Source organism: Lipotes vexillifer, unplaced genomic scaffold, assembly GCF_000442215.2.
Source record: "Lipotes vexillifer unplaced genomic scaffold, Lipotes_vexillifer_v1.1 scaffold236, whole genome shotgun sequence".
NCBI classification, from domain to species: domain Eukaryota; kingdom Metazoa; phylum Chordata; class Mammalia; order Artiodactyla; family Lipotidae; genus Lipotes; species Lipotes vexillifer.
The window spans coordinates 1,776,511-1,799,426 of NW_006773295.1; the positions used below are offsets into that span (position 1 = coordinate 1,776,511).

The following is a 22,916-nucleotide window of genomic DNA, read 5'->3' on the forward strand; positions in this document are numbered from 1 at the left end:
ACGGCCCGGGTGGGGGGGGGGGGTCTGTTGGCTTAGGTGAAGCAGCATTGGCAGATGGCCCTCCCTGGGGGAGGGGGTGTAAGGGAGACCTGGCTGCAGCCCTACCCCCCTCCTAGGCGGCCAGCTCTGCGGTCACCTCTATCTCAGCATAGCTGCCCCCAGCCTCGACGTGGCCCCCGTCCTCCACCATGTACTGTATCAGCTTCCCCGCCGAAGGGGTTCTCAGGACCGTGGGATCATTCTCCTTCTCAAACACACACGTCTTGTTGCCGATGGTGATTCGGTAACTGGAGAGAGAAGGAGTGGGGAGGTGGTGGGGAGACTGGGGAGGACCGTCGACCCAGGTGCCCGAGTCAGGGTTTCGACGGCATCTTCCCTTCTAAAGGCAGGCAGCAGGGAGCATCGCCCTGTGTGTGGTTTGAGGGACTTACTGCATTTTTCCCAAATGGTAGCATTTGACAGTTACCGCAGAGACTTTGGGAGTGAGCTGAGGGGCCCTTTACTGGCTGAAAACTAGTTCCTTTTGCTGTCGTAATTCCAGCAGGCCCTGGCACAGAGAAAGCAATCGATCACTATTATTCAGCAAATACTGACCCACTGAAAGCCTTCACCTTAGAATTGGATGGAGCTTATAACCGGATGGAGCTTATAATCATCCTGAACATTCTTGGCAGATAGAACACGGGTTAAAAAGAGGTAAAAAAACACCAATCTGGGATGAATCCAGTCTACCTTCTTCCACTAAGGATTCGGAAGGGAATCTAACGAGCTTTTTCAGGCACGGGGCCTCTGGAACCCCACTCCTCCCCATCTTATTCTCTTGGTCGCGGGGGGTCTTTGCTGCCTTTCCGTGGGGGTGGGCGGGTCTGTTTCATCGTGTGAGCTCAGGGTGGTCAGACACGCTGGACCAGGAGGACACGTGATGCCCCTGTGCAAAGTGCTTCCGGATCATCGCGCCCTCCACCCATCCAGACACAGAGCAAGCCTTCCTGCCGCCATCTGCTTGTTCGATGTGTCTCTTCCCCAACAGACTCCATGAGTCATGACCACGGCTGTATCCTAACACCTAGCCTGGCATCTGGTGTAAGCAGACGCTCAATAAATAGCCCCTTCCCTAATCGGACGGCCTCATCTTCTCCAAGCCTTGATCTGATGGGTGTGGACACTGCAGCTCGGACCCGGAGCCTCTGGCACTCAGCACACACCTTGCGGGCCGTGGAGCTGGGAGTCACGTCCCATTCGGCTCTGAATCCTCCCAAGTCACTAGAAAAGGGCCTCCTGGGAGCCTCCCATAAATGCCTGCCAGCTGCATGGAATTCCAGCTGAGAGATTAACCTCTCCAGGAGCCCCAGAATGTTCCAGAGAAGGTGCCTTAGCTAAGACCCTCAGACCCGCAGGGGAGAGCTGGCTCTGTGTGCCCTCCACGACCACACACCTGTCGACCTCCTCCTTCAGGTACGTGGTGTAGCTGCTGCCACTGTAGGACAGCAGCAGCCCCCCGTCGTTCAGCCGGTGGGCGTCGATCTCGATGTGACAGCCGTTCATGATGAGGACGAACATGGTTGGAGACTGCCGGGCCACCTGTGGGGACAGTTCAATGTCCCCACCTGAAATGAGGATGCCTGCTTGACCCTGTGCCCCCAGAGCACCGCCTGGCCCCCCTGACCACAAGCAAAGGCTAGTGTCCACAGCGGGAGTGCTGGGGTGGACACCTCACCTCTTGAGGCCCAGCCCTCGCTCACCCCAAGGAAGCAGCGATGGGGAGGGAGCCCGGGGTCAGCGAGCCACACCTGCCCTGTGGGTGGGCTAGTGGCTGCCGGACGCAGGTGTAGCCCCAGGCCGGGCATCACTGTCCACTGTGTGCCCTTGAGGGCTGGGGGCTTTATTCTGATCCTGTCTCCAAGCAGCGTTGCCCTGGGAGCCAGGGAGATGGAGGTCTTGCTCTGGGTGAGGCAGACCTGGGGCCTCCATCAGTGGCCTGTACATGGACTTGGGCTCTGCCCGCTAGACCTGGCCCTGCCCAGGGGCACACAGTGGATCTGGGACACTGGAAGGAGACACATACGGCCAGGCCCTGGCCTCGGCTCTGCATTTCAATCTGAAATACCAGCCCCACCTGGCCCTCAGTTCAAAGTATGTGCTCTCTCTCAGAAAACTAACACCCTAAAGAGCCCTCAACCTCTAAAATATATATATGGTGACAAAAGATGGCAAGAAATAGAGGAATATTTATTGCCACGTTATTTATGGTAACGGGAAAACCTAGAATCAAACGAGCTCTCCAACAGTGGGTGCTGCCATGGAATGTTCTAGACTGCACTGTCAAATATGGTAGCCCCTAGCCAGACGTTCAAATGTAAGTTAATTAAAATTAAATGAAAGGTAGAATTCAGCTCCTCAGTTACACTCGCCACATTTCAAGTACTCCACAGCCCCAGGTGGCCCATACTGGACAGAGCAGATTTAGAACATTTCCATACCTGCGGAAAATTCTATTGGACTGTGCTGCAGACTCTAAACTGACGTTAGGAAAACTTGCTAATAACAGGGGGAAACTATAGGCCATGATAATAACAAAGCAGCAAAAACATTTGCACTATGATCTTAACTTTATAAAATCAATGCATAAGGAAAAAACTAACTGAAAAGAGGTCTGCTAAAACGTCCGAACCCGGGCCACAGCAGTGAAAGTGCAGAATCCTAACCACTAGACCACCAGGGAACTCCCCCATGGTGGACTGTTTTTCTGACGCTTCATGCTTGTTTGCTGTTTTGAAATTTTCTGCAACGAGCATGTGTCATATTTAAAATCAAGTTGAGGGGACCCAGGCCCCCCTAAGGTAGCCAGGAAGCATCAGGAGCAAAAGGGAAGCGGTTTTACACACGTTACGTTGATAACACACTCATTTGGCTGAACGAAGCCTGAAAATCTCCAAAGTTGAAAGTTCAATGTATGCTCAGCAATGTTAAAAATCAAGTAAGAGAAAATAAAAATTCTGTTGCCTCTTCCATGGAATGTGAGGCTGGGAAGTGCTGGGGAGGCCCTGGCTTCCCAGGGACACATTGCTCCAAAGGTCACCCCGACTTGGACCCGGGGGGCTCACCCTGTTCTCTCACATGTCAAACATTCTTTGATATTCTGCTGAATTGGCCTGGGACGGCTCAGGACGGGTAACTAGATACTTCCAACAGAGAACCCTGACAAGCTCCAGGGATGCCGGCGATAGACCCAGAAGCAGTCAGAAATCCACACATTGATTCTCGGTGCAGAGACGCTGGACAAAGTGTCTCACAGCCCTGGGAAATGCACCCAGACGCTCTGCTCTTGAGCAATGGTCCGACTCACACTGTGTAAGGGGTTGAATTATGTCCCCCCAAATTCAAGTCCTCCCTGGAACCTCAGCTTGTGACCTTAATGGAAACAGGATCTTTGCAGATGTAGTTAGTTAAGGAGGGGTTGTGCCGGATTAGGCTGAACCCTAAATCCAGTCTGACTAGTGTTCTTGTAAGAGAAGAGACCCAGAGAGACAGGCACAGAAAGATGAGGATGTGAAGACAGACAGACAGACACAGACACAGACACACTCAGAGAAGGTGGCCGTACAAAGCCAGAGACTGGTAGAGACTGGAGTGACAACCTACAAGCTAAGGAACACCAAGGACTGCCCACAACTACCAGAAGCTAGGAATGCATGCTCCCTGGTAGCCTTCAAAGAGACCATGGCCCAGCCAAAACCTTGATTTTGGACTTCTGGCCTCCAGAACTGAGAGACGATAAATTTCTGTTGTTTGAAGTGACACCAGTTTATGGGACTTCATTATGGCAGCCACGGGAAACCAACACACGCTCTAACGTGCCTTGTGTGCGTGGCTCAAGCCTACGGGTTCTGGAATCCAAAGACCTTAGATTTCAAGGTCGCAGGACTGCACGGGGAGTGCTGGGACCAAGCATGAGAAAATCCACTGCAGGGATGGCCCACTGCAGAAATAAAACTCCCTTGAGCCACCAGAGTGTGGGAGACATCTAACAGGGACCTTTACCTTGAGGATGTACTTAACGCCTCCGTAGATTAATTCTACATCCACAATGTTCAGCAGAGAGTCTGCGGGGAGGACCTGGCCCCTGAGAGAGAAGACAGACCTGTGGTCAGTTTGGGAGTGACCAAGAACTCCACAGCCGTCCATCCCCTGGATATGAAAAACCACCCACTCTTTGCCTCTTCTAACTATCAACACAGCTGATTGATAAAAGGCAAGGAACGGAGAGTCCCGAGGAACCTGACATCCCTTAGAACTTAAGGAAACTGCTCTTGCTACAGGATGTGACATTTCAAAACGGCTCCTCTAAGAAGCGATAACCATATTGCTTCTTCTTGAAAAAATTCCTTATGTGGGAATTCTGCCACCCGCTTGTGAAAGAAACGAATGCACGGATATTGATTCTATTACCATTCAAAAGCGTATTATCCAGGAACTTTCTAAGAACTTTCGCCCTTCTAGCTCCCTTTCAGTAGTTTCCTCTGCCTACCACAGTGGTTTTCAATTTGGGGTTTGCCTCTACCCCGAGGACATCTGGCAATATCTGGAGACATACTTGATTGTCCTGACTTCCAGGGGGAGAGGGGATGCTATGGATGGGACCAGGGATGCTGCTAACTTCCTACCCTGTCCCACAGGACAGCCCTCACCACAAAAGATGTCCCAGCCCCAAAGGTCAGTGGTGCTGAGGTTGGGAAACCCTGGTCTATCCCAAGAGGGAGCTCCTGGCCACTTCCACAGGGTCCATTTCACTGGTCATCTGATTCAGGTGAGGGTCTGGGAAAGGACCGTTTGTAGAGGTGACCTATAACCCGCTTTGCTTCTCAAATCCAGCTCCTCCTCTCTGGACTCCTGAGTGTTACGACGTACCTTGCACAGGTCAGCACGAATAAGCGCACCGCTGTCTATAGGATGATGGCTGCCTTGGCCTTCCCGCCCCCTACCCCAGCCTCTTCTAGCGCAGCCCAGGTTTATCCAAGGAATTCTACAGAGGCAAGCACATAGGAGAGGTTCACTAATTGCTCGGTGACGGATTTACACCCAAATAAAGCATGTTTCTGCCTTACTTGCCACCAACACATATCCCAAGAGGGTAAAGGAAGTACCCATGGGCCCCACCTTTCCAGCGAGTGTAAGAAATCCGTCATGCAGGTCCTGAACATCGAGTCGGCCACGTTCAAGGCTCCGCACACCACCCCGAGCATGATATCTGGCTTCTCGGCCTGGGAGAGACTCTGCACGTCAGTATCCACAGTGACCAAAGCCACGGGGAGCCAGGAGAGCTCCAGGACCCCCAGGGGAGACACGTGCAGCTCCCCACCTGCACTTTCTCGGCGATGAGATTATCCAACCAGCTGGTGTCAATGTCGTTGTTCTGGAAGCTCTCGGTCTCCAGGAGGTTGGTGAGATATTCCACGGTGGTCCTGAAGTCGCCCCGGATGGACAGTTCCTTCAAAGCCACCACCATGTTCCTTGAGGGGAAGGCACACGGATTGTTTTCTCAATTAACGTACGCGTCATCAGAGTTCTGGAGTGGTTTCCAGTGAGTCAGAACCGCACAGAAGTTTAGGGAGGCCCCTGAGTCAGACGGCTTGGGGCAATGTCAGCTCCAGCACTGACTGGCACAGCAAACCTTGGGCCAGTGGCTTAACTGCCTGGGCCTCAGTTTCCTCATCTGGAAGAGGGGGGAATAACCCTGCCTTCACACAGATGCTTGGGGATTAAAATGAGACAGTCTGTATAAAGCACATGGTCACTGATCAATAAACCTTAACTGCTATGAAACGATTTATTACAGTGATTATAACTGTTATTAACCATGCCAGTTGCTCTGACTCCCTCTCCCGCTGGATCAATCAAAATCCCCCAGTGTCCCAAGAACGAGCCGCTCTTTACCTGTCCACACAGCTGTCCGGTGTGCCTGGGGTGCACGAGGAGGTGGCTAACACCGGTGCCCCGCTCTGGGCATGGCGGTCACCAGCCCACACATGCTTGGCTGTAACCACCTCCCATTTCCCAGAGGGGCTGCCTCCCCGCAAACAGGATGTCCTGTCCAAAGGGCAGAAACCTCCACTCTCCATGAAATCATAGGGAGAATGTTATGGGGAGAGGCACCAGAGGAAGAGGGGGCATAAGAACCCTTCCTGGGAGAGGAGAGCTTTCACACCAGTTACGATGCTCCTGCACGCTGCCAGCAGGTGTGACAAAGGGGCCACGAGACCCCAGGGGAGGATGAGAAAATGAAGACGCAGTGAGGTTAAATGAGGGTGTCAAATAGGCTACTGCAAGTTGGGTGTGGGACCCGAACCTGCATCTACAGGCTGAGCCACTGGATTCAAAGGTGACCAACTTGTCCCGGTTGGCTCAGGACTTGCCCAGTTTTAGCACTGAGAAATCCCACAACCCGGGAAACACTCAGTCCTGGGAAAACAGGGACAGTTGGTTCCCCTCTTGGACACTGACAGCAATAAGAGTTGGAATTTTTCCTTCCTATTCTGCTGAAGTGATTACTAGCCACTCACAGTGTGGGACAAGCCACAGGTCCCTTCACTCAGAGACAGCTGGGCTGGCTGACCACCATTCCACCTTTTATTAATCCTTATTTGCTCCAAGCGTCTCAATTCTTCACTGATTAAGATGAATTATTCAAAGCTGGCAAAGAAACTCTCTCCCTCAAAAGCAGCAAACTCCATTTAATTCATGGCTAAGTGCCCCAGGCCAGACAGATTTAAATGCTTTTCAAATGAAATGTCTTTCACTCTAAAAGGCACCTCCACAAGAATGTTTAATTTTACAAACTGAACTGGTGTTTACCTTTTTGTTCCCAGGTCAAGGCAGGAGAAATGTTAAGGTGTGGGGGTTTTGATCGCTAATCTTTAGGGAAATGCAAATCAAAACTACAGTGAGCTACCACTAATCAAAACTACAGTGAGGTACCACCTCACATGGGTCAGAATGGCCATCATTAAAAAGTCTACAAATAACAAATGCTAGAGAGGGTGTGGAGAAAAGGGAAACCCTCCTACACTGTTGGTGGGAATGTAAGTTGGTGCAGCCACTGTGGAAAACAGTATGGAGGTTCCTCAGAAAACAATAAAATTACTATAAGATCTAGCAATCCCACTCCTGGGCATATATCTGGACAAAACTCTAATTTAAAAAGATACATGGGGCTTCCCTTGTGGCGCAGTGGTTCAGAGTCCACCTGCCGACGCAGGGGACAGGGGTTCGTGCCCCAGTCTGGGAAGATCCCACATGCCGCGGAGCGGCTGGGCCCATGAGCCATGGCCGCTGAGCCTGCGCATCCGGAGCCTGTGCTCCGCAGCGGGAGAGGCCACAACAGGAGAGGCCCGCGTACCGCAAACAAATAATAATAATAAATAAAATAAAATAAAATAAGATCTGCTCCCCATCTCCTAAAGTGCTGCTGCATCTAAAGCAGCAGGTTAATTTTTAGTTTCTCAAAGGGAGGGAGGGAGGGAGGGAAGGAGGGAAAAGGGAGGGAGGGAGAGGAGAGGGAGAGAGAGAAAAAGAGAAAGGAATGAACATGAAAGGAATAACAATGAATCGGGTCATTCCTTTCTAAGTATTTTTCTGGCCTTCAAAAGCAATTTTACTTTACTATTTCTTTGATTTTGCAGGGGATAGCAGTGCCCAAACTGGGAATCGGCAAATTCATGTAAGCCTCCAGTGGCAGCCACGCTGAAATAGCCCCACACGTTCTTGCTGCTGCGGAAATTCAACTCCTGGACAGTTCCAGAGCTCGGCTTAAACCCCTGGAGCCCAGACAGAAAAAGCAAGATGGAAGAAATAGTTACTCCAGATACATTTTTATCAGAATTAAATCCTAGGAAAACCCAAGAGCCCCACGCCCCCACACCCAAGAGCTCAGCGTGATGAACAGAACACTGATGCTTCTCACTATAGGTGCAGGTGTTTCCAGGTGAGCACGTCAATGTGTGTCATTTTTACTTAAAAAAAAAAAAGTCAAAAAACCACCACCAAGTTGGGACCGGTGATCACTGATGGAGCTGAGCGAAGGTACATACTGATTTTAAATGTTTGCCATTGTTGATAATAAAAAGTGTAAATAAAAGAGGAGTTGGCGGGATTTCCCTGGCAGTCCAGTGGTTAAGACTCCATGCTTCCACTGCAGGGGACGTGGGTTCAATCCCTGGTCAGATCCCACATGTGGTGCAGCGCAGCCAAAAAAAAAAAGAGGAGTTGGATTTCCAATTCCAGATTATGAAAATTTCAGCAGGTAAGGAAATCCAGTGTTAGCCCTTGCTGATGCTAACACACACATAATTCCCTTTGCGGGGACGACCCATCCCCTTCTGAGTATAACTGTGGTAAGGCGGGGGGGTTGGATCCTCTTGCTGGGATTAGAACTCTTGAAGCTTGTGATGGAGGCATTCGTTTTGGCAGACATGCCTGGAGGCGAGAGATGGGAAGTTCCAGGTGCCTGGGCTTTTCTACACGTGATCCTCCATCCTCCCAGGCACCTGTGAACAAGGCATCAACCCTCTGAAAATTTCCCATTTTGCTTGTCCACCATCAGAACTGACTGTTCGCCTGTAGCCAAAGATCCCAAACGAATACAGTCACCATAGTTTAAAATTCTTTCATTAAAAAGGTGGGGTGGGGAGGGAGGACTTCCCTGGTGGCGCAGTGGTTAAGAATCCGCCTGCCAAGGCAGGGGACACGGGTTCGAGCCCTGGTCCGGGAAGATCCCACATGCCGCGGAGCAACTAAGCCCGTGTGCCACAACTACTGAGCCTGCGCTCTAGAGCCCATGTGCCACAACTACTGAAGCCCGCGAGCCTAGAGCCCGTGCTCTACAACAAGAGAAGCCACCACACTGAGAAGCCCGTGCACTGCAATGAGGAGTAGCCCCTGCTCTCCACAACTAGAGGAAGCCCAGGCACAGCAACGAAGATCCAATGCAGCCGAAAATAAATAAATAAATAATTTACAAAACCAAAAAGGGGGGGGGGGGAAAAAAAAACCCAAACCTCTCTTATCTCAAATTTCTTAAATGTAGTTATTAAACAACTAAATTGTGGTAGGTTATGGAGATTATGTGACAATCAACTGTCAGTAAGCATGTAAACTTGATAGATGCCAGCTGGTTGGTATCTTAAGGCACAAGTAAGAGCAAGTCACATAGGGACTCCTTAGAATGAACCAGATTGTATGTTGCAGCAAAAAGTTAATGGGGCCAGAAATCCAAGGACCTGTGCTCTAAACCTGGCTGTTTGTCCCAAAGATGGACGTGGTCTGTAAAGTCCACCATGGCCATGGCCTCACCAAGTCCCGGGTGTGAAGGTGGTCACCCCAACCTCTCGAGCTGTAATGTGGGGTCACAATGCCCAGTGGCAGGGCTGTTATGTAACTGACATATGAAGGCATCTGCCTGGTACCTGGGACACATCACACGTGGATAAACCGTGGCATGTCCCTTCCCGCATCCCAGCGTCCTCGCCTATAAACTGTGAACCTGGGTGTCTCAACAGGCTAAGGTTCGGGGTCTGCCACACGCTGGGAGGTAGGAGATGGTGGAAACTCAGGGCCCTCAGACTTGCCTCATCTGGGTTTTCGCTGGTGATTCTGGCCGCAATGACGTGGCCTCGGGCGATGGGAGGGTTGGAAGGGGTCTCAAAAGAAATGGGCGTCACCCCCCATGGGGACTCTCCATACAAAAGCCGGATATCCTTCAGCCGGTGCAGAGGCACGCCCATGGCGATCTGAAATCAAGAAATCCATCCCAAAAGAGGGTCAGAAGCTCTCGCGCTGCAACTAGAGAAAGCCCGTGCGCAGCAACGAAGACCCAATGCAGCCAAAAATAAAAACAAAAAAAACAAAAAAAAAAACAAAAAGAGGGTCAGTCCCCAAACGTGGAGGCCAGTGCTAGAGGCGATGCAGGTGGGGGCAGGGGGTGAATGATTTCGGATATACTGAGCTCCTCCTGTGCCCACCAGACCGGGCGACATGGTGGCAGGAGAGGCACAGAGAGAGAAAGACAGATGGCTTGACCCTGCCCCCAAGGAGTGAACTGTGTCTCTGGGAAAAGACGCGACAGTCACAGAACATCGCGAGCATCAAATAAAAGTTAACAGATCCTAATGCTGTGGAAGGGGTGGGGGAATGGTGGTGTCCAGCTGCAGAGTCAAAGGTGGCTTTGTGAAGGACACAGGGAAAGCTGAACTGGAGGACCGAGTGAAAAACAGACAGTGACGGACACCAGGTGAACCAAAAGATCAAAGTGAATCTGCTGGGTCTTTGGACGTGACACACTAAAAGGGACCCAATGGTACCTGTGTAATATCCTGCCAAAGTGTTTAAGTGACTTCCAGCGGGAAGAAATGACCAGGCAAATCCAAATGGAGGGACATTCTGCCTGAACACTTCACAAATGTCAATATCCAGGACAAAAAAATAAGACTGGGGAACGGTTCCAGATTAAAGAGATTAGGAGACGTGAAAATGGGAAGGGATGTATATGGGTCCTGGATTGGATCCTGGACTTGAAAAACAAAGGACAGCAACAAATTATTGGGACAACAAGGAAAACTTTCATGTGGACAGTAAGTAACATTAGATAGGTAAGTGGAGGGTGTCAAAGCTCTATTTCTGGAGTGGGGCGACTCTATCACGGTATTATTTCCAGGAGGTTCTTATCTGAAAGAGTTAGAGGCAAAGTGGCATGAAGTTCAAGCCAAAACATCTCTCAAAAGGTTGAGCCAGGAAAAAAAAAAAATTATACAAAAACACAAATAGAGAGAGAGGCAGCAAATGTGGTCAGATGCTAATAAGTGGTGGACCGAGGTGCAGGGTATGGGTGTTAATCGTATTATTTTTGCAAGTTTTCTGAAATTTTTCAAACTGAAAAAAAATAAAAAACGGCATAAAAACTCTGGGAGGATTTTTAAGAAATTAAAGTTCAATTCTAATTAAATCAAAGTAAAACTAATTAAATTAAACTTTCAGTTAATTAAATTTAATCAAAATTTAAATTTTTAAAAATCTAAAAGAAATTTTCAAGAAAGAAAGAAAGGGAGGAAGGACGGAGATATTAATAAAAAAATTAAAGAGTTTCTATTAATGCAAGAGTTCCTAACTCTGGGTGACATGTTCTTAGCAGGGGTGAGCCCAAGAGGGCAAACATTTGTTCTTGGGGGTGAAAATAATCTTACTCTTTCTACGTACAGGCAGACCTTGGAGATATTGGGGGTTCAATTCCCACCACCACAATAAAGCGAATGTTGCAATAAAGCAAGTCACACAAATTTTTTGGATTCCCAGCACATATAAAAGTTCCATTTACACTATACTGTAGTCTATTAAGTGTGCGATAGCAGTATGTCTCAAAGAACAATGTGCGTACCTGAAATAAAAAATACTTTATTGCTAAAAAATGCTAATCATCACCTGAGCCTTCAGAGAGTCTTAATCTTTTTGCTAGTGGAGGGTTTGAAATATTGCAAGAATTAGCAAAATGTGACACAGACACGAAACAAGCAAATGCTGTTGGAAAAATGGCACCATTATAACTTGCTCGACACAGGTTGCCACAAACCTTCAATTTGTAAAAAACAAACAAAATATGCAATAAAGCAAAGTGCAATAAAACAAAGTATGCCTGTGTAACGCACAGGTATATCTACAGTATCCAAACCGATATACAGTATATCTGTGATATTAACATTTCATAGGGGAGAAATTAGGGGCGGAAATGTCTAAAAGGGCTCCATGAGGAGGCTGTAATGAAAAAAAGGTCTATGAATGTGTACTGGGGAGGTCTACAAATGCCCCCAAATTGTATAAAACAGATTTTTCCAGGGTGAAGGTCCATGGCTTTTGCCAGTTTCTCCAAGGGCTATATGGCCAGACGAAGGTGACAAACCACTGCATGGCTCTCCGTGCTACCCACACATTAAAACAGTCACTCCCCAGGACACCAGCCAAGAGACGAGCAGGGAGGCCTAATCTGAGCAGGACAGGGGATCCCCACTCTGGGCAGAAGAAGCCCCCGGGTTCGGAGCCCGTTTCCTTGCCTGTAGCTGGGCGGCCGGCAGGTTGACGTCGGCGATCATTTCCGTGCAGGGATGTTCCACCTGCAGGCGGGGATTCAGCTCCAAGAAGTGGAAGCTGCCGTCCTGGCTGTAGAGGTATTCAACGGTCCCCGCGCTCACGTAGCCCACGGTCTTGGCCAGGCGCACGGCACACTGCAGAGAGACGGAGGTGGGCGAGGGGCTTCCAGCGGTTTTCTCGGGGAAAACGTACTAGCTCCCTCACTAAAGGCAGGCTGAGGACCTGCTGTGTGTAAACTACCTTGGGACCTCTGAGATCGTACTCCAGTAACCCCGTGTGGGGCTGAAATCATCTCCACGATGGGCCCCCCACGCCACTTGGTCTCTTCTTGGACACCCACCCCACTTTGGCAACTTGGACTCTTGAGAGCTCCCCCCCGAACTCCCCCGAGCCCACCTGCTCCATGATCTCGAACACAGCTGGCATGGCAATGGTGGCCGGCGCCTCCTCTATGATCTTCTGATGCCTGCGCTGGATGGAACAGTCGCGCCCAAACAAGGACACGGCGTTCCCATACTGGTCAGCGAGGAGCTGGACCTCCAGGTGATGGGCGTGCTGCGCCAGCTTCATGAGAAAGACTGGGGAGCCGGGGATCTCGCTCTGCACCTGGGGGGACGGCAGGGTGGCTGGCTCTTCCCTGGGGAAGCAGGGCTGGAGCAGGAACCTCTCCAAAGAGGGCGCGAAACGATGGCAGGGATGTCCGTGGTTTTGCCCATCTTTTAGTTTTACCTCCCTCAAGGACATTACATTCTCATGGTTTTTAAGTCAAATATGTGAAAATACATAATGCAGAAACTGAAATTCTCCTGCAACAACATCTCCTAAGGATAATATGCTGTTAAGAGTTGGGTACAAATTGGTTTTCTTCTATGCGTACAGAGAAAATGTTTCTTGAAACAAAAATAGAACCAAAACACACTACTCTGTAGGCTTCTCTTCCTCCCACTTAATTCACTCTCTCAGCCAGTTCTCCTCGGTGGAACCTACAGACCGACTTACTCCATACTTTTAATGTCTGAAAGGCATTGTCTCATAGGCATGCTGTCCAGAGACCCTTAAAAATGAAGTAAAAATAAGTGTTCACATGGAATTATTTCTAAGACAAATTCTCTGTAAAAGCAAGTTGCAATAACACATGGGATGATCCCACCTATGTGAAAAATAATAAGACAGAATTATATGAAGGTCTATGTAAAAGTCTATACTACAGTAAAAGTACTGGAAAGAAACCCAGTGGCTAACAGCGGTTACATCTGAGAAGGGGCGAGGGGTTGAGAGGTGATGTTGCGAAAGGGACCTTTCCTTTTTTATTGGTAATGTATTACTGAATTTGACACTGAATGTTGACACTGAGAACATTTTCATATTGCACTCATGTAATTAAAAAAAGCAAGCTTGGGGGAGCCTCTGCGTGCAGTTGGGGAACAGGGGGTATATGGGAACTCTGTCCTTTCCACTTAATTTTGCTGTGAATTAAAAACTACCCTAGGGCTTCCCTGGTGGCGCAGTGGTTGAGATTCTGCCTGCCAATGCAGGGGACACGGGTTCGAGCCCTGGTCTGGGAAGATCCCACATGCCGCGGAGCAACTGGGCCCGTGAGCCACAATTACTGAGACTGCACATCTGGAGCCTGTGCTCCGCAACAAGAGAGGCTGCAATAGTGAGAGGCCCGCGCACCGCGATGAAGAGTGGCCCCCGCTCGCCGCAACTAGAGAAAGCCCTCGCACAGAAACGAAGACCCAACACAGCCATAAATAAGTAAAGCAAACTGTCAACAAGTAACAATAAATAAACACTAAAAAAAAAAAAAACAAAAAAAAACACTACCCTAAAGAGTAAAGCCTGATTTTTAAAAAAGAAAGAAAAAAGCCTTAAAATCTGTACAGCCCCTAAATGCAAGGTAGGATCCAGGACTGGATCCTGAAACAGAAAGGAGATATTAGTGGGGAGAAGTGGGGTGATCCAAATCAAGTCTGGAGTTCACTTAATAGACATGGATTAATGAAATTAATCTCTTAGTTGTGACAATCACGGTACTGTTACAAAAGCTGTTAACAATAGGGGAAAGGAGGTGAAGGGTAGATGGGGACTCTGCAGTGCTGTTGCAACTTTCCCGAAAATATAAATTCTTCCCCCCAAAATACTCCCAAACCAGTACACCCCAGTAGGGACATGTGGTAGTGAAACCACTACTTTATATAATACTCACACATGGCCCAGAGCTGTATAATCGGTAAACCTTTAGAGAACGCAATTTACTGGTTATGTATTTGTCAGTGCACGTAAAGTACATGCTGTTTAACTAAACCCTTCTTCCCCCACGGTCTTTACCCAAGAAAATAATTCAAAAGAAGAAAAAAGAGCTAAATATTATTTATAGTATTAAATACCATATTATACTATAGTGGCACTGTGCATAATAATGAAAATGGAAGCAAGCTTAACATTTCACAAAAAAAGGAAAGGTTTGATAAATAAGACAATGGCCACATAGGGAATGCTGTGCAATCATCAAAATAACTATAAGGACTGGACAGGGTAAAACTGTTTATGATCCACAATTTGAGAATTTTTAAACGCAGAACAAAATACTGTGTAGGCCAAATACAACTCTTTAAAATATACGTGTGGGCTTCCCTGGTGGCGCAGTGGTTGAGCGTCCGCTTGCCGATGCAGGGGACGCGGGTTCGTGCCCCGGTCCGGGAAGATCCCACATGCCACGGAGCGGCTGGGCCCGTGAGCCATGGCCGCTGAGCCTGTGCGTCCAGAGCCTGTGCTCCGCAACGGGAGAGGCCCGCGTACCACAAAAAAATAAATAAATAAAAAAAAATAAAAATAAAATATACATGTGAATATTTTGTAATAACCTATAATAGGAAAGAATGTGAAAAAGAAGAGATATATATGCATAACTGAATCACTTCGTTGTACACCTGAAACATCGTAAATCACTACACTTCAATAAAAAAATAAAAATTTATAAAATAAAATAAATTAAATATACATGTGAGCAAGGTCTACAAGAAAGCCTAGAAATATTAAAATAGTTGGGTTAAGAATGGGAAGATTACTGGTATGAATTTTTATAAACATTGCCAACAATGGGCATAACGGGTTTTTCTTTAATCTATAGTTAGGTGACCTTTTAAAAATTTTTTTAATTGAAGTATAGTTGATTTACTATATCATGTATGTTTCAAGTGTACAGCACAGCAATTCAGTGTTTTTTGAATTTTATTTTTGGCTGCTTTGGGTCTTCGTTGCTGCGCACGGGCTTTCTCTAGCTGAGGTGAGCGGGGGCTACTCATTGCTGTGGTGCGCAGGCTTCTCACTGCGGTGGCCTCTCTTGTTGTGGAGCATGGGCTCTAGGCGCACGGGCTTCAGTAGTTGTGGCGCACAGGCTTAGTTGCTCCGCGGCATGTGGGATCTTCCCAGACCAGGGCTTGAACCCGTGTCCCCTGCATTGGCAGGTGGATTCTTAACCACTGCGCCACCAGAGAAGCCCAACTCAGTTTTAGATATACATTTTTTTCTTTTTCAGATTCTTTTCCCTTATAGGTTATTACATAATATTAAGTATAGTTCCCATGCTATACAGTAGGCCCTTGTTGGTTATCTATTTTATACGTAGTAGTGTGTATATGTTAATCGCAGGCTCCTAATTTATCCCTTCCCCCACCCGCTGGGTATAATGTTTTAAAAGTGGAAAACCAGCCACAAATAAGTAAATATATGATTCGTTCAGACAATAAAAATCAATTGTCTAGAAATGTTAGAAATATTGAAACTGCTAGAACGTACAAACTATCCCATCTCTCGACAGACAAATATAGACACAAACAGATATTCTCACAAACAGATACCTCTGAAATCCTTTAGAGACACACTGATTCATAGAATCAAACATCTTAAGGAAACAGCGTACAGATCAACAAAAACCTTGGACTTCTGCGAGTAAAAATGTATACATTTGTTTTGCAACACAACACAGCAATATTGCAGCTCCCGCAACTGTCCTCTTGATTGTGACACAATAATGTTAGTGGAAAGAATCTGGGGGCCACCAACTGAATAAACACAATTCCCAAAGACACATGGAAAAATATGCAGCGCGAACAGCTCACTTGTCTGAAAAGTATTGGGAAGTCCTCAGCAGTCTCCACCTTCCGGATGCCTTTCCCTCCACCGCCTTCAGAAGCTTTGATCATCAAGGGAAAACCAATTTTTTCTGCTGCCTGGGGTCAAAGGACAAACAGACCACTTTAGAGGTTTCTGCTGCTTCTAGGATGATAAGAAGGTTCTGGCACCTGACCCCCTAGGAGCGTTTACCTCCAAGCCCTCATCGACATCTTTCACGCAACCATCGTTGTAAATGTACTCTGGGACGCTGATCCTTTGCCCCTGCTGCAGACTATCTTCTGTCCACTCCACCGTCAGACCTGGAGGGTCACAAAGAAAACTGAATCTTCCCCCAAAGAGCATAGACACGACACAGAAACACAGTCTTCCCCAAAAGAGCATAGACACGACACAGAAACACAGGGCCTCTTCCCACCAAAGCCACTCTAGACCTGGCCTCTGGACCAGCAGAATTCAGACACAGCCCTTCAGCTTCCTGCAGTGGATTTTAATTTCCTTAAGGACTGACTCAACCCTGAATGGGAAACCAAGCTTAAGAAAATTCAGACCGAGTCTACCAAGAACAGCCATATTAACCTGAATCCAAAAAAATCCCAACTCCAGCTCTACCCTATGGAGTCATTCGTATGTGAATCATTACTTTCCAAAACCCTGCGAAGATTAAAAAAAAAACAGAAACAAACTTTTCATTCTAAATTTAAAATTCAATCTTTGGAGGAAAAAAATCAAACTGAATAAGAAACTCTTGAGACGTTTTTCCTGTTTATTTTTTTAATTTATCCTAGAAATTCCACTTTTAGGAATTTATCCTAAGGAGGTGATTAAAATGGACATAGAGAGTTAGGTACAGGACTATCAAAGCTTTTAATATTTTCAAAATTAGAAAAAAATTCATCGGAAACTACCTAAATGTACAACTATAGAGGATTGTTAAGTCAATTACGGTACATCTGTATAATATAGTCCTATGCAGGCATTTTAAATGTTGTAAAGTGTATTTACTGACATAGAAAGATCAGTGAGAAGAAACAAGTCACAAACTATTAAACGTAAGAGCTCTGGTTTTTTAAAGGATGTGCCTAGAAAAAAGGCTGGAACAATATAACAAATGATCAAAACCGGGTCAGTCGATTATAAAGGATTTCTATTTCTTTTTCTGTACTTCTCCTAGTTTCTAAGTTGTCTACAATGAAATAGGACCACTTTCATGATCATTTAAAAAATTTTTAATGAAATAATTTAAAAAGTATACTCCTGTCACCCCCTCTGCTCACATTAGCAAGATTGGGCCCAGGAGTTCCCCCAAAGTGAGGTTCAGGGTCCCTTACCGCTTCCACTCCAGGGCAGCGTTGGGATCTGCAGCGTCTGGGCCACGATGGTGGAGGCGATCTTGTCTCCCAGTGCCCACATGGCCTCGCTGGGAGGGCCTGAGGGATTGGGGCAAAGGAGAAGGCAGACTCAAGTCAGCCACAAGGCCCTGGAAGCCAGGTGCCAACCAGGTGCACAAAGAAAAGTCCCCAAGTCCCAGCTTCCAAGGATTTAACATCAAGTTGGGGGAGAAAAAATCTATTAGTCTGCTACTCTACCAGTCAACTTTCAACACATGTGCATTGTAAACGTGATTTACAACCTAAGCTCTGTGGCCTATACAAAGTTCACTGGCAAAAAGCTAGACCAAGGGGGCAATCCAGCACCTCAAAACACTAGACCATGCAAACTTTTTCTATAACGAGCCATAAGCAATACATAAATGAATGGGCAGGGCCGTGTTTCAATAAAACTTTATTTACAAAAGCAGGCAGTAGGCCAGATTTGGCCTGGGCTGTAGTTGGCTGGCTCTGGGGCTGGACCATCAACCTCCAGAATTAAACATGAGAGTCCCGTATGACAGCCAATCAGAGGTCATGGACAAAGAATACATCAGTGAGCACAGGTCACCAGGCAGACCCTTAGGTGAATATCAGGTATTGACTTAGCACCAAGCTGCTTTATATGCAAGTCTGGGTTGTGGGCCCAGAGATAAGGAGCAGCAATAAGGATTTACTGGGGATGGTAAATGATTTCCATCACACGTAACAGATAGTGTAACTGAGCAAAGTTTACAAATTTCAAATCCAAATCCTAAAACAAACAGATGCCATAGACAATAAGTATCATTTTACCTAATAAGTAGTAGAGATGATAGGCTCTGGTCCCAAGGGGTGAGGGCATTCCAAAAGTCTGAGAACAGCCCAAGAAAAGGTGTGGCCTTATCAGAAAGGTTTCCAAACCTAGTTAGAAATCTGAACATGACTGGTATCTCAGTGCCAACAGGAACACCAGCAGAGGGTTCTGCTTGCCCGGCATTATTCTGCTGTGGTAACCATGGTAATGGCTCCTATTTCCCTGGGCTGGCCGACCTATCCACGTGACCTCCCACCCCTGGATTCATTTGCTCCTGACCATGAAAGTGTGATGTGGGAATATCAAACTGGTCCCCTCCTTATAGGGCTGTATTAAAGAGAATCTGACCCACCGAGCATCCCATCAACACCCCAATTCCCACGCATCTGATGGAGGCGCACTCTACCTAAGAAAGCAATCTCGTGCTTGTGCAGGAGCTCCGGAAGTTTGGGGTTTTCAGAAGCATGGCCCCAGCCAGCCCACACCGCCTGCAAACACAAAGAGGCATGAACAAAGGTCTTTCTTCAAGAACCCGCCTACCATCACACCCCAGAAGCTCTTTGCTGAGTCACATCAGCCCTGGATTTCAGGGTCTCCTAGGACCCAGCTCCTCCATCCCTTCCAGACTGCGGAATCAGGTTGCTCCAGAGCTCAGGGCATCACCCTCGCCGTGGGTAGACTGGGGTGTCCCATCTGACTTACCTGCACGGGGATCCTCTTGGCAATGTCCACAATCAGCTCCACGTTGGCATAATTGTTGTTGTTGGGCCCTCCTGGGACGGGGACGTACTGATCTGCCATCTTGATATACTCTGGGATTAAACAGGAGAGAAAAGAAAAGAAGGGCTGAGAGACTGAAGTCGAGGACAGGACGTCTGCAGGATGCAACCACGCACCGCTACTGAAAGGATAACCATGAAGATTCTAGGGCAACAATGGACAAATGTATATGATAGCTCAAAGAAAACTGAGTATGACTTTAATCATGTGAAAATATATGTGTATCTGGGGAATTCCCTGGCGGTCCAGTGGTTAAGACTCTGTGCTTCCAATGCAGGGGGTGTGGGTTCAATCCCTGGTCGGGGAGCTAAGATCCCACATGCCTCATGGCCAAAAAAACCCAAAACATAAACAATACTTAAAAAAAAAAAGAAAACACATGGGTGTCTGGACAAGGCCTGGAAGGCAACAAAAAAGAAGGAAACAAGCTATCAAGATATTTGGATTAGGGCTTCCCTGGTGGTGCAGTGGTTGAGAGTCCGCCTGCCGATGCAGGGGACACGGGTTCGTGCCCCGGTCCGGGAAGATCCCACATGCCGCGGAGCGGCTGGGCCCGTGAGCCATGGCCGCTGAGCCTGCGCGTCCGGAGCCTATGCTCCGCAATGGGAGAGGCCACAACAGTGAGAGGCCCGCGTACTGCAAAAAAAAAAAAACAAAACCACATAACAAAATTTACCATCTAATCACTTTTGAAGTGTACAGCTCAGTACTGTCAAGTATTCACATTGTTGTGAAACAAATCTCCAGAACTTTTCATCTCACGCATCTCAAACTCGATACCCATAAAATGACAATTTCCCATCCCCCTCCCCGAAGCCCCTGGCAACCACCATTCTACTTTCTGTCTCTATGAATCTGACTACTCTAGGTGCCCCATATAAGTGGAATCATAGAGTACTTGACTGGCTTATTTCACTGAGCATAATGTCCTCAAGGTTCATCCCTGCTGTAACATGAGACAGGATTTCCTTCCTGTGCAAAGCTGAATACAATACAATGTTTTGATTTAAAAATATTCATGTTCTTTAAAACCAGAATCCCATTTCTAGAAATATGTTCTAAGAAAACACTCATCGACGAGGCCAAAGACTGATGTAAGAGGGTGTTCACGGGGCAGTGTTTTGAACTGTGAAAAGCTAGACTCAATCAAAAGTCAGGAGTTGGTACATCTGTACTATGAAATTCTCAAAGACCCTGAAAAGAAATGATGTTGAACTTTATGTGCAGACTTGGAAAGAAACTCGAGAGCCATGCTTCCTTCCGGGCCCGCCGGCCTCTGATGTTTACCCAACACGTTGTGCTGGCGACTGGAGAGGTCCCAGAGATTATAAAGGGAGAAGTCAGACCATGACCCTCTCCTCGCTGAATTTTACTATCATGCTGGAGAAGAGAAACAAGAGACAAACATGATAACTACGGGCTGTGAGTAGCACCGGGGCTCTCTGACAGCGCTGCCCAGGAGGACTATGAGACCCAAGTCGTGCGTGGAGGGGTGGAGACCTGCTGTAAAAAGAGCTTCGGGGAAGCACTGCCAGCAGAAGGTCCAGAACATTCCAAGCCTCTGCAACAGGAAAGAGCGAGGCCAAAACTGATGAGGCCAGTGTGACTGGGGCCCAGGGATGGATGTCTAGAGGCGGGAGATGGGGGTCCAGGAGGCCAGCAGGGGCCAAGTCATGTGAGGCCTTAATTGGCCTGAGTGAGGTTCTGGAATTTTAGCCTGAGCACGATGGGAGACCCGACAGCCTAAGGCTGTGGACTCAGCCCAGGGTTTCAATCCCGCCTGCATCACATACTGGTTGCATGACCCCGGGCAAGTGAGTTACACCCTCATGCCTCGATTATCTCATCTGTAAAATGGGGCTAACGAGGAAACCTGTCCTCACTGTAATGAGCAAAAAGGAGGCCACATCTGTGCAGAGCAGAGCCAAGGGCCTGAACTCTGGGGAGGCTCAGGGGGCTGAGGTAGCTGGTGCTGGACACAGGAGGGGGCTGATGGGACCTGAGCTGTGTTTTTAAAAGATCTGTTTGTCTGCCGTGTGCAGGGTCTGTAAAGGGATACAGTTGTTTAGGGAAAAAAGCAAATTGTCCAATAGTTATTAACAGAATGATCAATGGTAATAGACATGGAGAGGTAAAGAAATAGAAAAATGAAGGAATGATTGAAAAACAGTACATACAAGTGCAAGAAGAAAACATATGGAGGAAGAAACACCAACCTACTGAAACGTTTCTCAAAGGTGAGATTTCTGCTTTGCATGTTAACCATTTGCATTTTTAAAAGACATATGGGTCACTCTTCTTGTCCGCAGAAATTTTAATTAAATAAAGAAAGGGGAAATAAATATGAGCTCAGGAGAGGTACCCTGCGATGCTGTTTGGGGTCCAGGATGGACTTGGCCCAGGTGGGGTGAAGGAGGTGAGGGCAGGTAAGGACGTGGGGACGTGGCAGAGGGGAAGAAAGTCAGGGCCCAAGTATCAATACCTGCATTGGCTTTGAGGTCCTCGGGGGTTACCAAGACTACAAACCGGATGGCCCGCTCATTTCGGAACATCTCATAGGCCCACCTGCGGATGGAGCGCATACATTTCACGGCAGCGATACCATTGTTGGCGATGAGCACCTGGACAGGGGAAAATGAGGAAGGGGCCAGAGTTGCACATCTACCTGTGCTGGAGGCTGAGTTATACCCCAGGGTTCATCTCACCTCTGTGAGCCTCCCATGGCACCTCTTTGTAGTTCTATGGCACTCAGCCCAGCACAGACCAGGTACTTAAAGTCTGCTGGATGCATGAATGGATGACCCAATGCATGGATGGTTGAATGGATGATGGGAGGATGGATGACCAGGTGGATGGATGGCTGGATTAATGATTTTTGATTCCTCTGTTTGGCACCATCATGTTCATGTAACATTTTTTGAGCGTTTAGTATGTACCAAGCTACAGTACAGTGTATTTTACTGGCACCATTTCATTTCAACCTCACAACAGCCCTTTGAAAGAGGTTGTATTTTTATCACTATTCAGGGTTAAAGACATTAAAACCCAGAGGAGTTAAGGCACTTGCCCAAGATCAAACAGCTAGTAAGTGGCAGAGCTGGCACTCGTGAGCCCTCCACAGTATGACCTATGCTCTGAACTGTCCCCGGTGGCTGCTTCTGTATCCAGAAGGTTAAAGGTCCCAGATTTGGGAAGGAAGAAAGGCAGTGAGGCTGGCTGTCCCCAGCAACAGAGGGGTCCTAGTTTCAGTTCACACTGTGTTGTGAACTTGCTGTGTGGCCTTAGGCAGATCCCTTCCCACTCTGTGCTTCATCTTCCTATGAGGAGCTCAGACTGGTAAACCTCCTGGTTTGATCTCTATAAAACCAAGCTCTAGCTTTCTTGTTAAAAAAAAACAAAAAAAATTAGGTGTATAGGTTCAAAGCTCCAACTCCTGTACCAAGTCCATAATTTTAAGGTCCTTGCATCACTGACTAATCTTCATGATGGCCCTGAAGGACAAGTCCCATTGGAGATTTGGGATGCGATCACCTCTATTTTACAGAAGGGAATGCGAGCCCAGACATCACACCCTGCGAGTGGCCACCGTAGCTTCTGCGTTCCTTCTCCCCTTTCAAAAATGCCTCCCATGAGTGATGAAGAGCGGCTGGGCTATGGCTTCCCCAACCTAATTATCAGATCAAGGCTTTGGGGCGGGGGGG

At 47.7% G+C, this 22,916-nt stretch overlaps 1 protein-coding gene across 1 annotated transcript in view; it reads right to left on the bottom strand.

The window, feature by feature from the left end:
• The window catches only part of ACACB (acetyl-CoA carboxylase beta), a 98,680-nt gene that overhangs the window by 53,569 nt on the left and 22,195 nt on the right, over positions 1-22,916 (bottom strand). The window contains exons 4-18 of the mRNA XM_007448226.1: positions 21,698-21,836; positions 19,138-19,247; positions 18,842-18,923; positions 17,601-17,699; positions 16,462-16,571; positions 16,257-16,367; positions 12,529-12,738; positions 12,096-12,266; positions 9,624-9,785; positions 7,648-7,814; positions 5,360-5,510; positions 5,158-5,261; positions 4,042-4,123; positions 1,436-1,581; positions 137-287 (exon numbers count right to left, since the gene is read on the bottom strand). Coding sequence (XP_007448288.1) covers positions 137-287; positions 1,436-1,581; positions 4,042-4,123; positions 5,158-5,261; positions 5,360-5,510; positions 7,648-7,814; positions 9,624-9,785; positions 12,096-12,266; positions 12,529-12,738; positions 16,257-16,367; positions 16,462-16,571; positions 17,601-17,699; positions 18,842-18,923; positions 19,138-19,247; positions 21,698-21,836 — 1,995 coding nt within the window. The remainder of the gene's footprint in view (positions 1-136; positions 288-1,435; positions 1,582-4,041; positions 4,124-5,157; positions 5,262-5,359; positions 5,511-7,647; positions 7,815-9,623; positions 9,786-12,095; positions 12,267-12,528; positions 12,739-16,256; positions 16,368-16,461; positions 16,572-17,600; positions 17,700-18,841; positions 18,924-19,137; positions 19,248-21,697; positions 21,837-22,916) is intronic.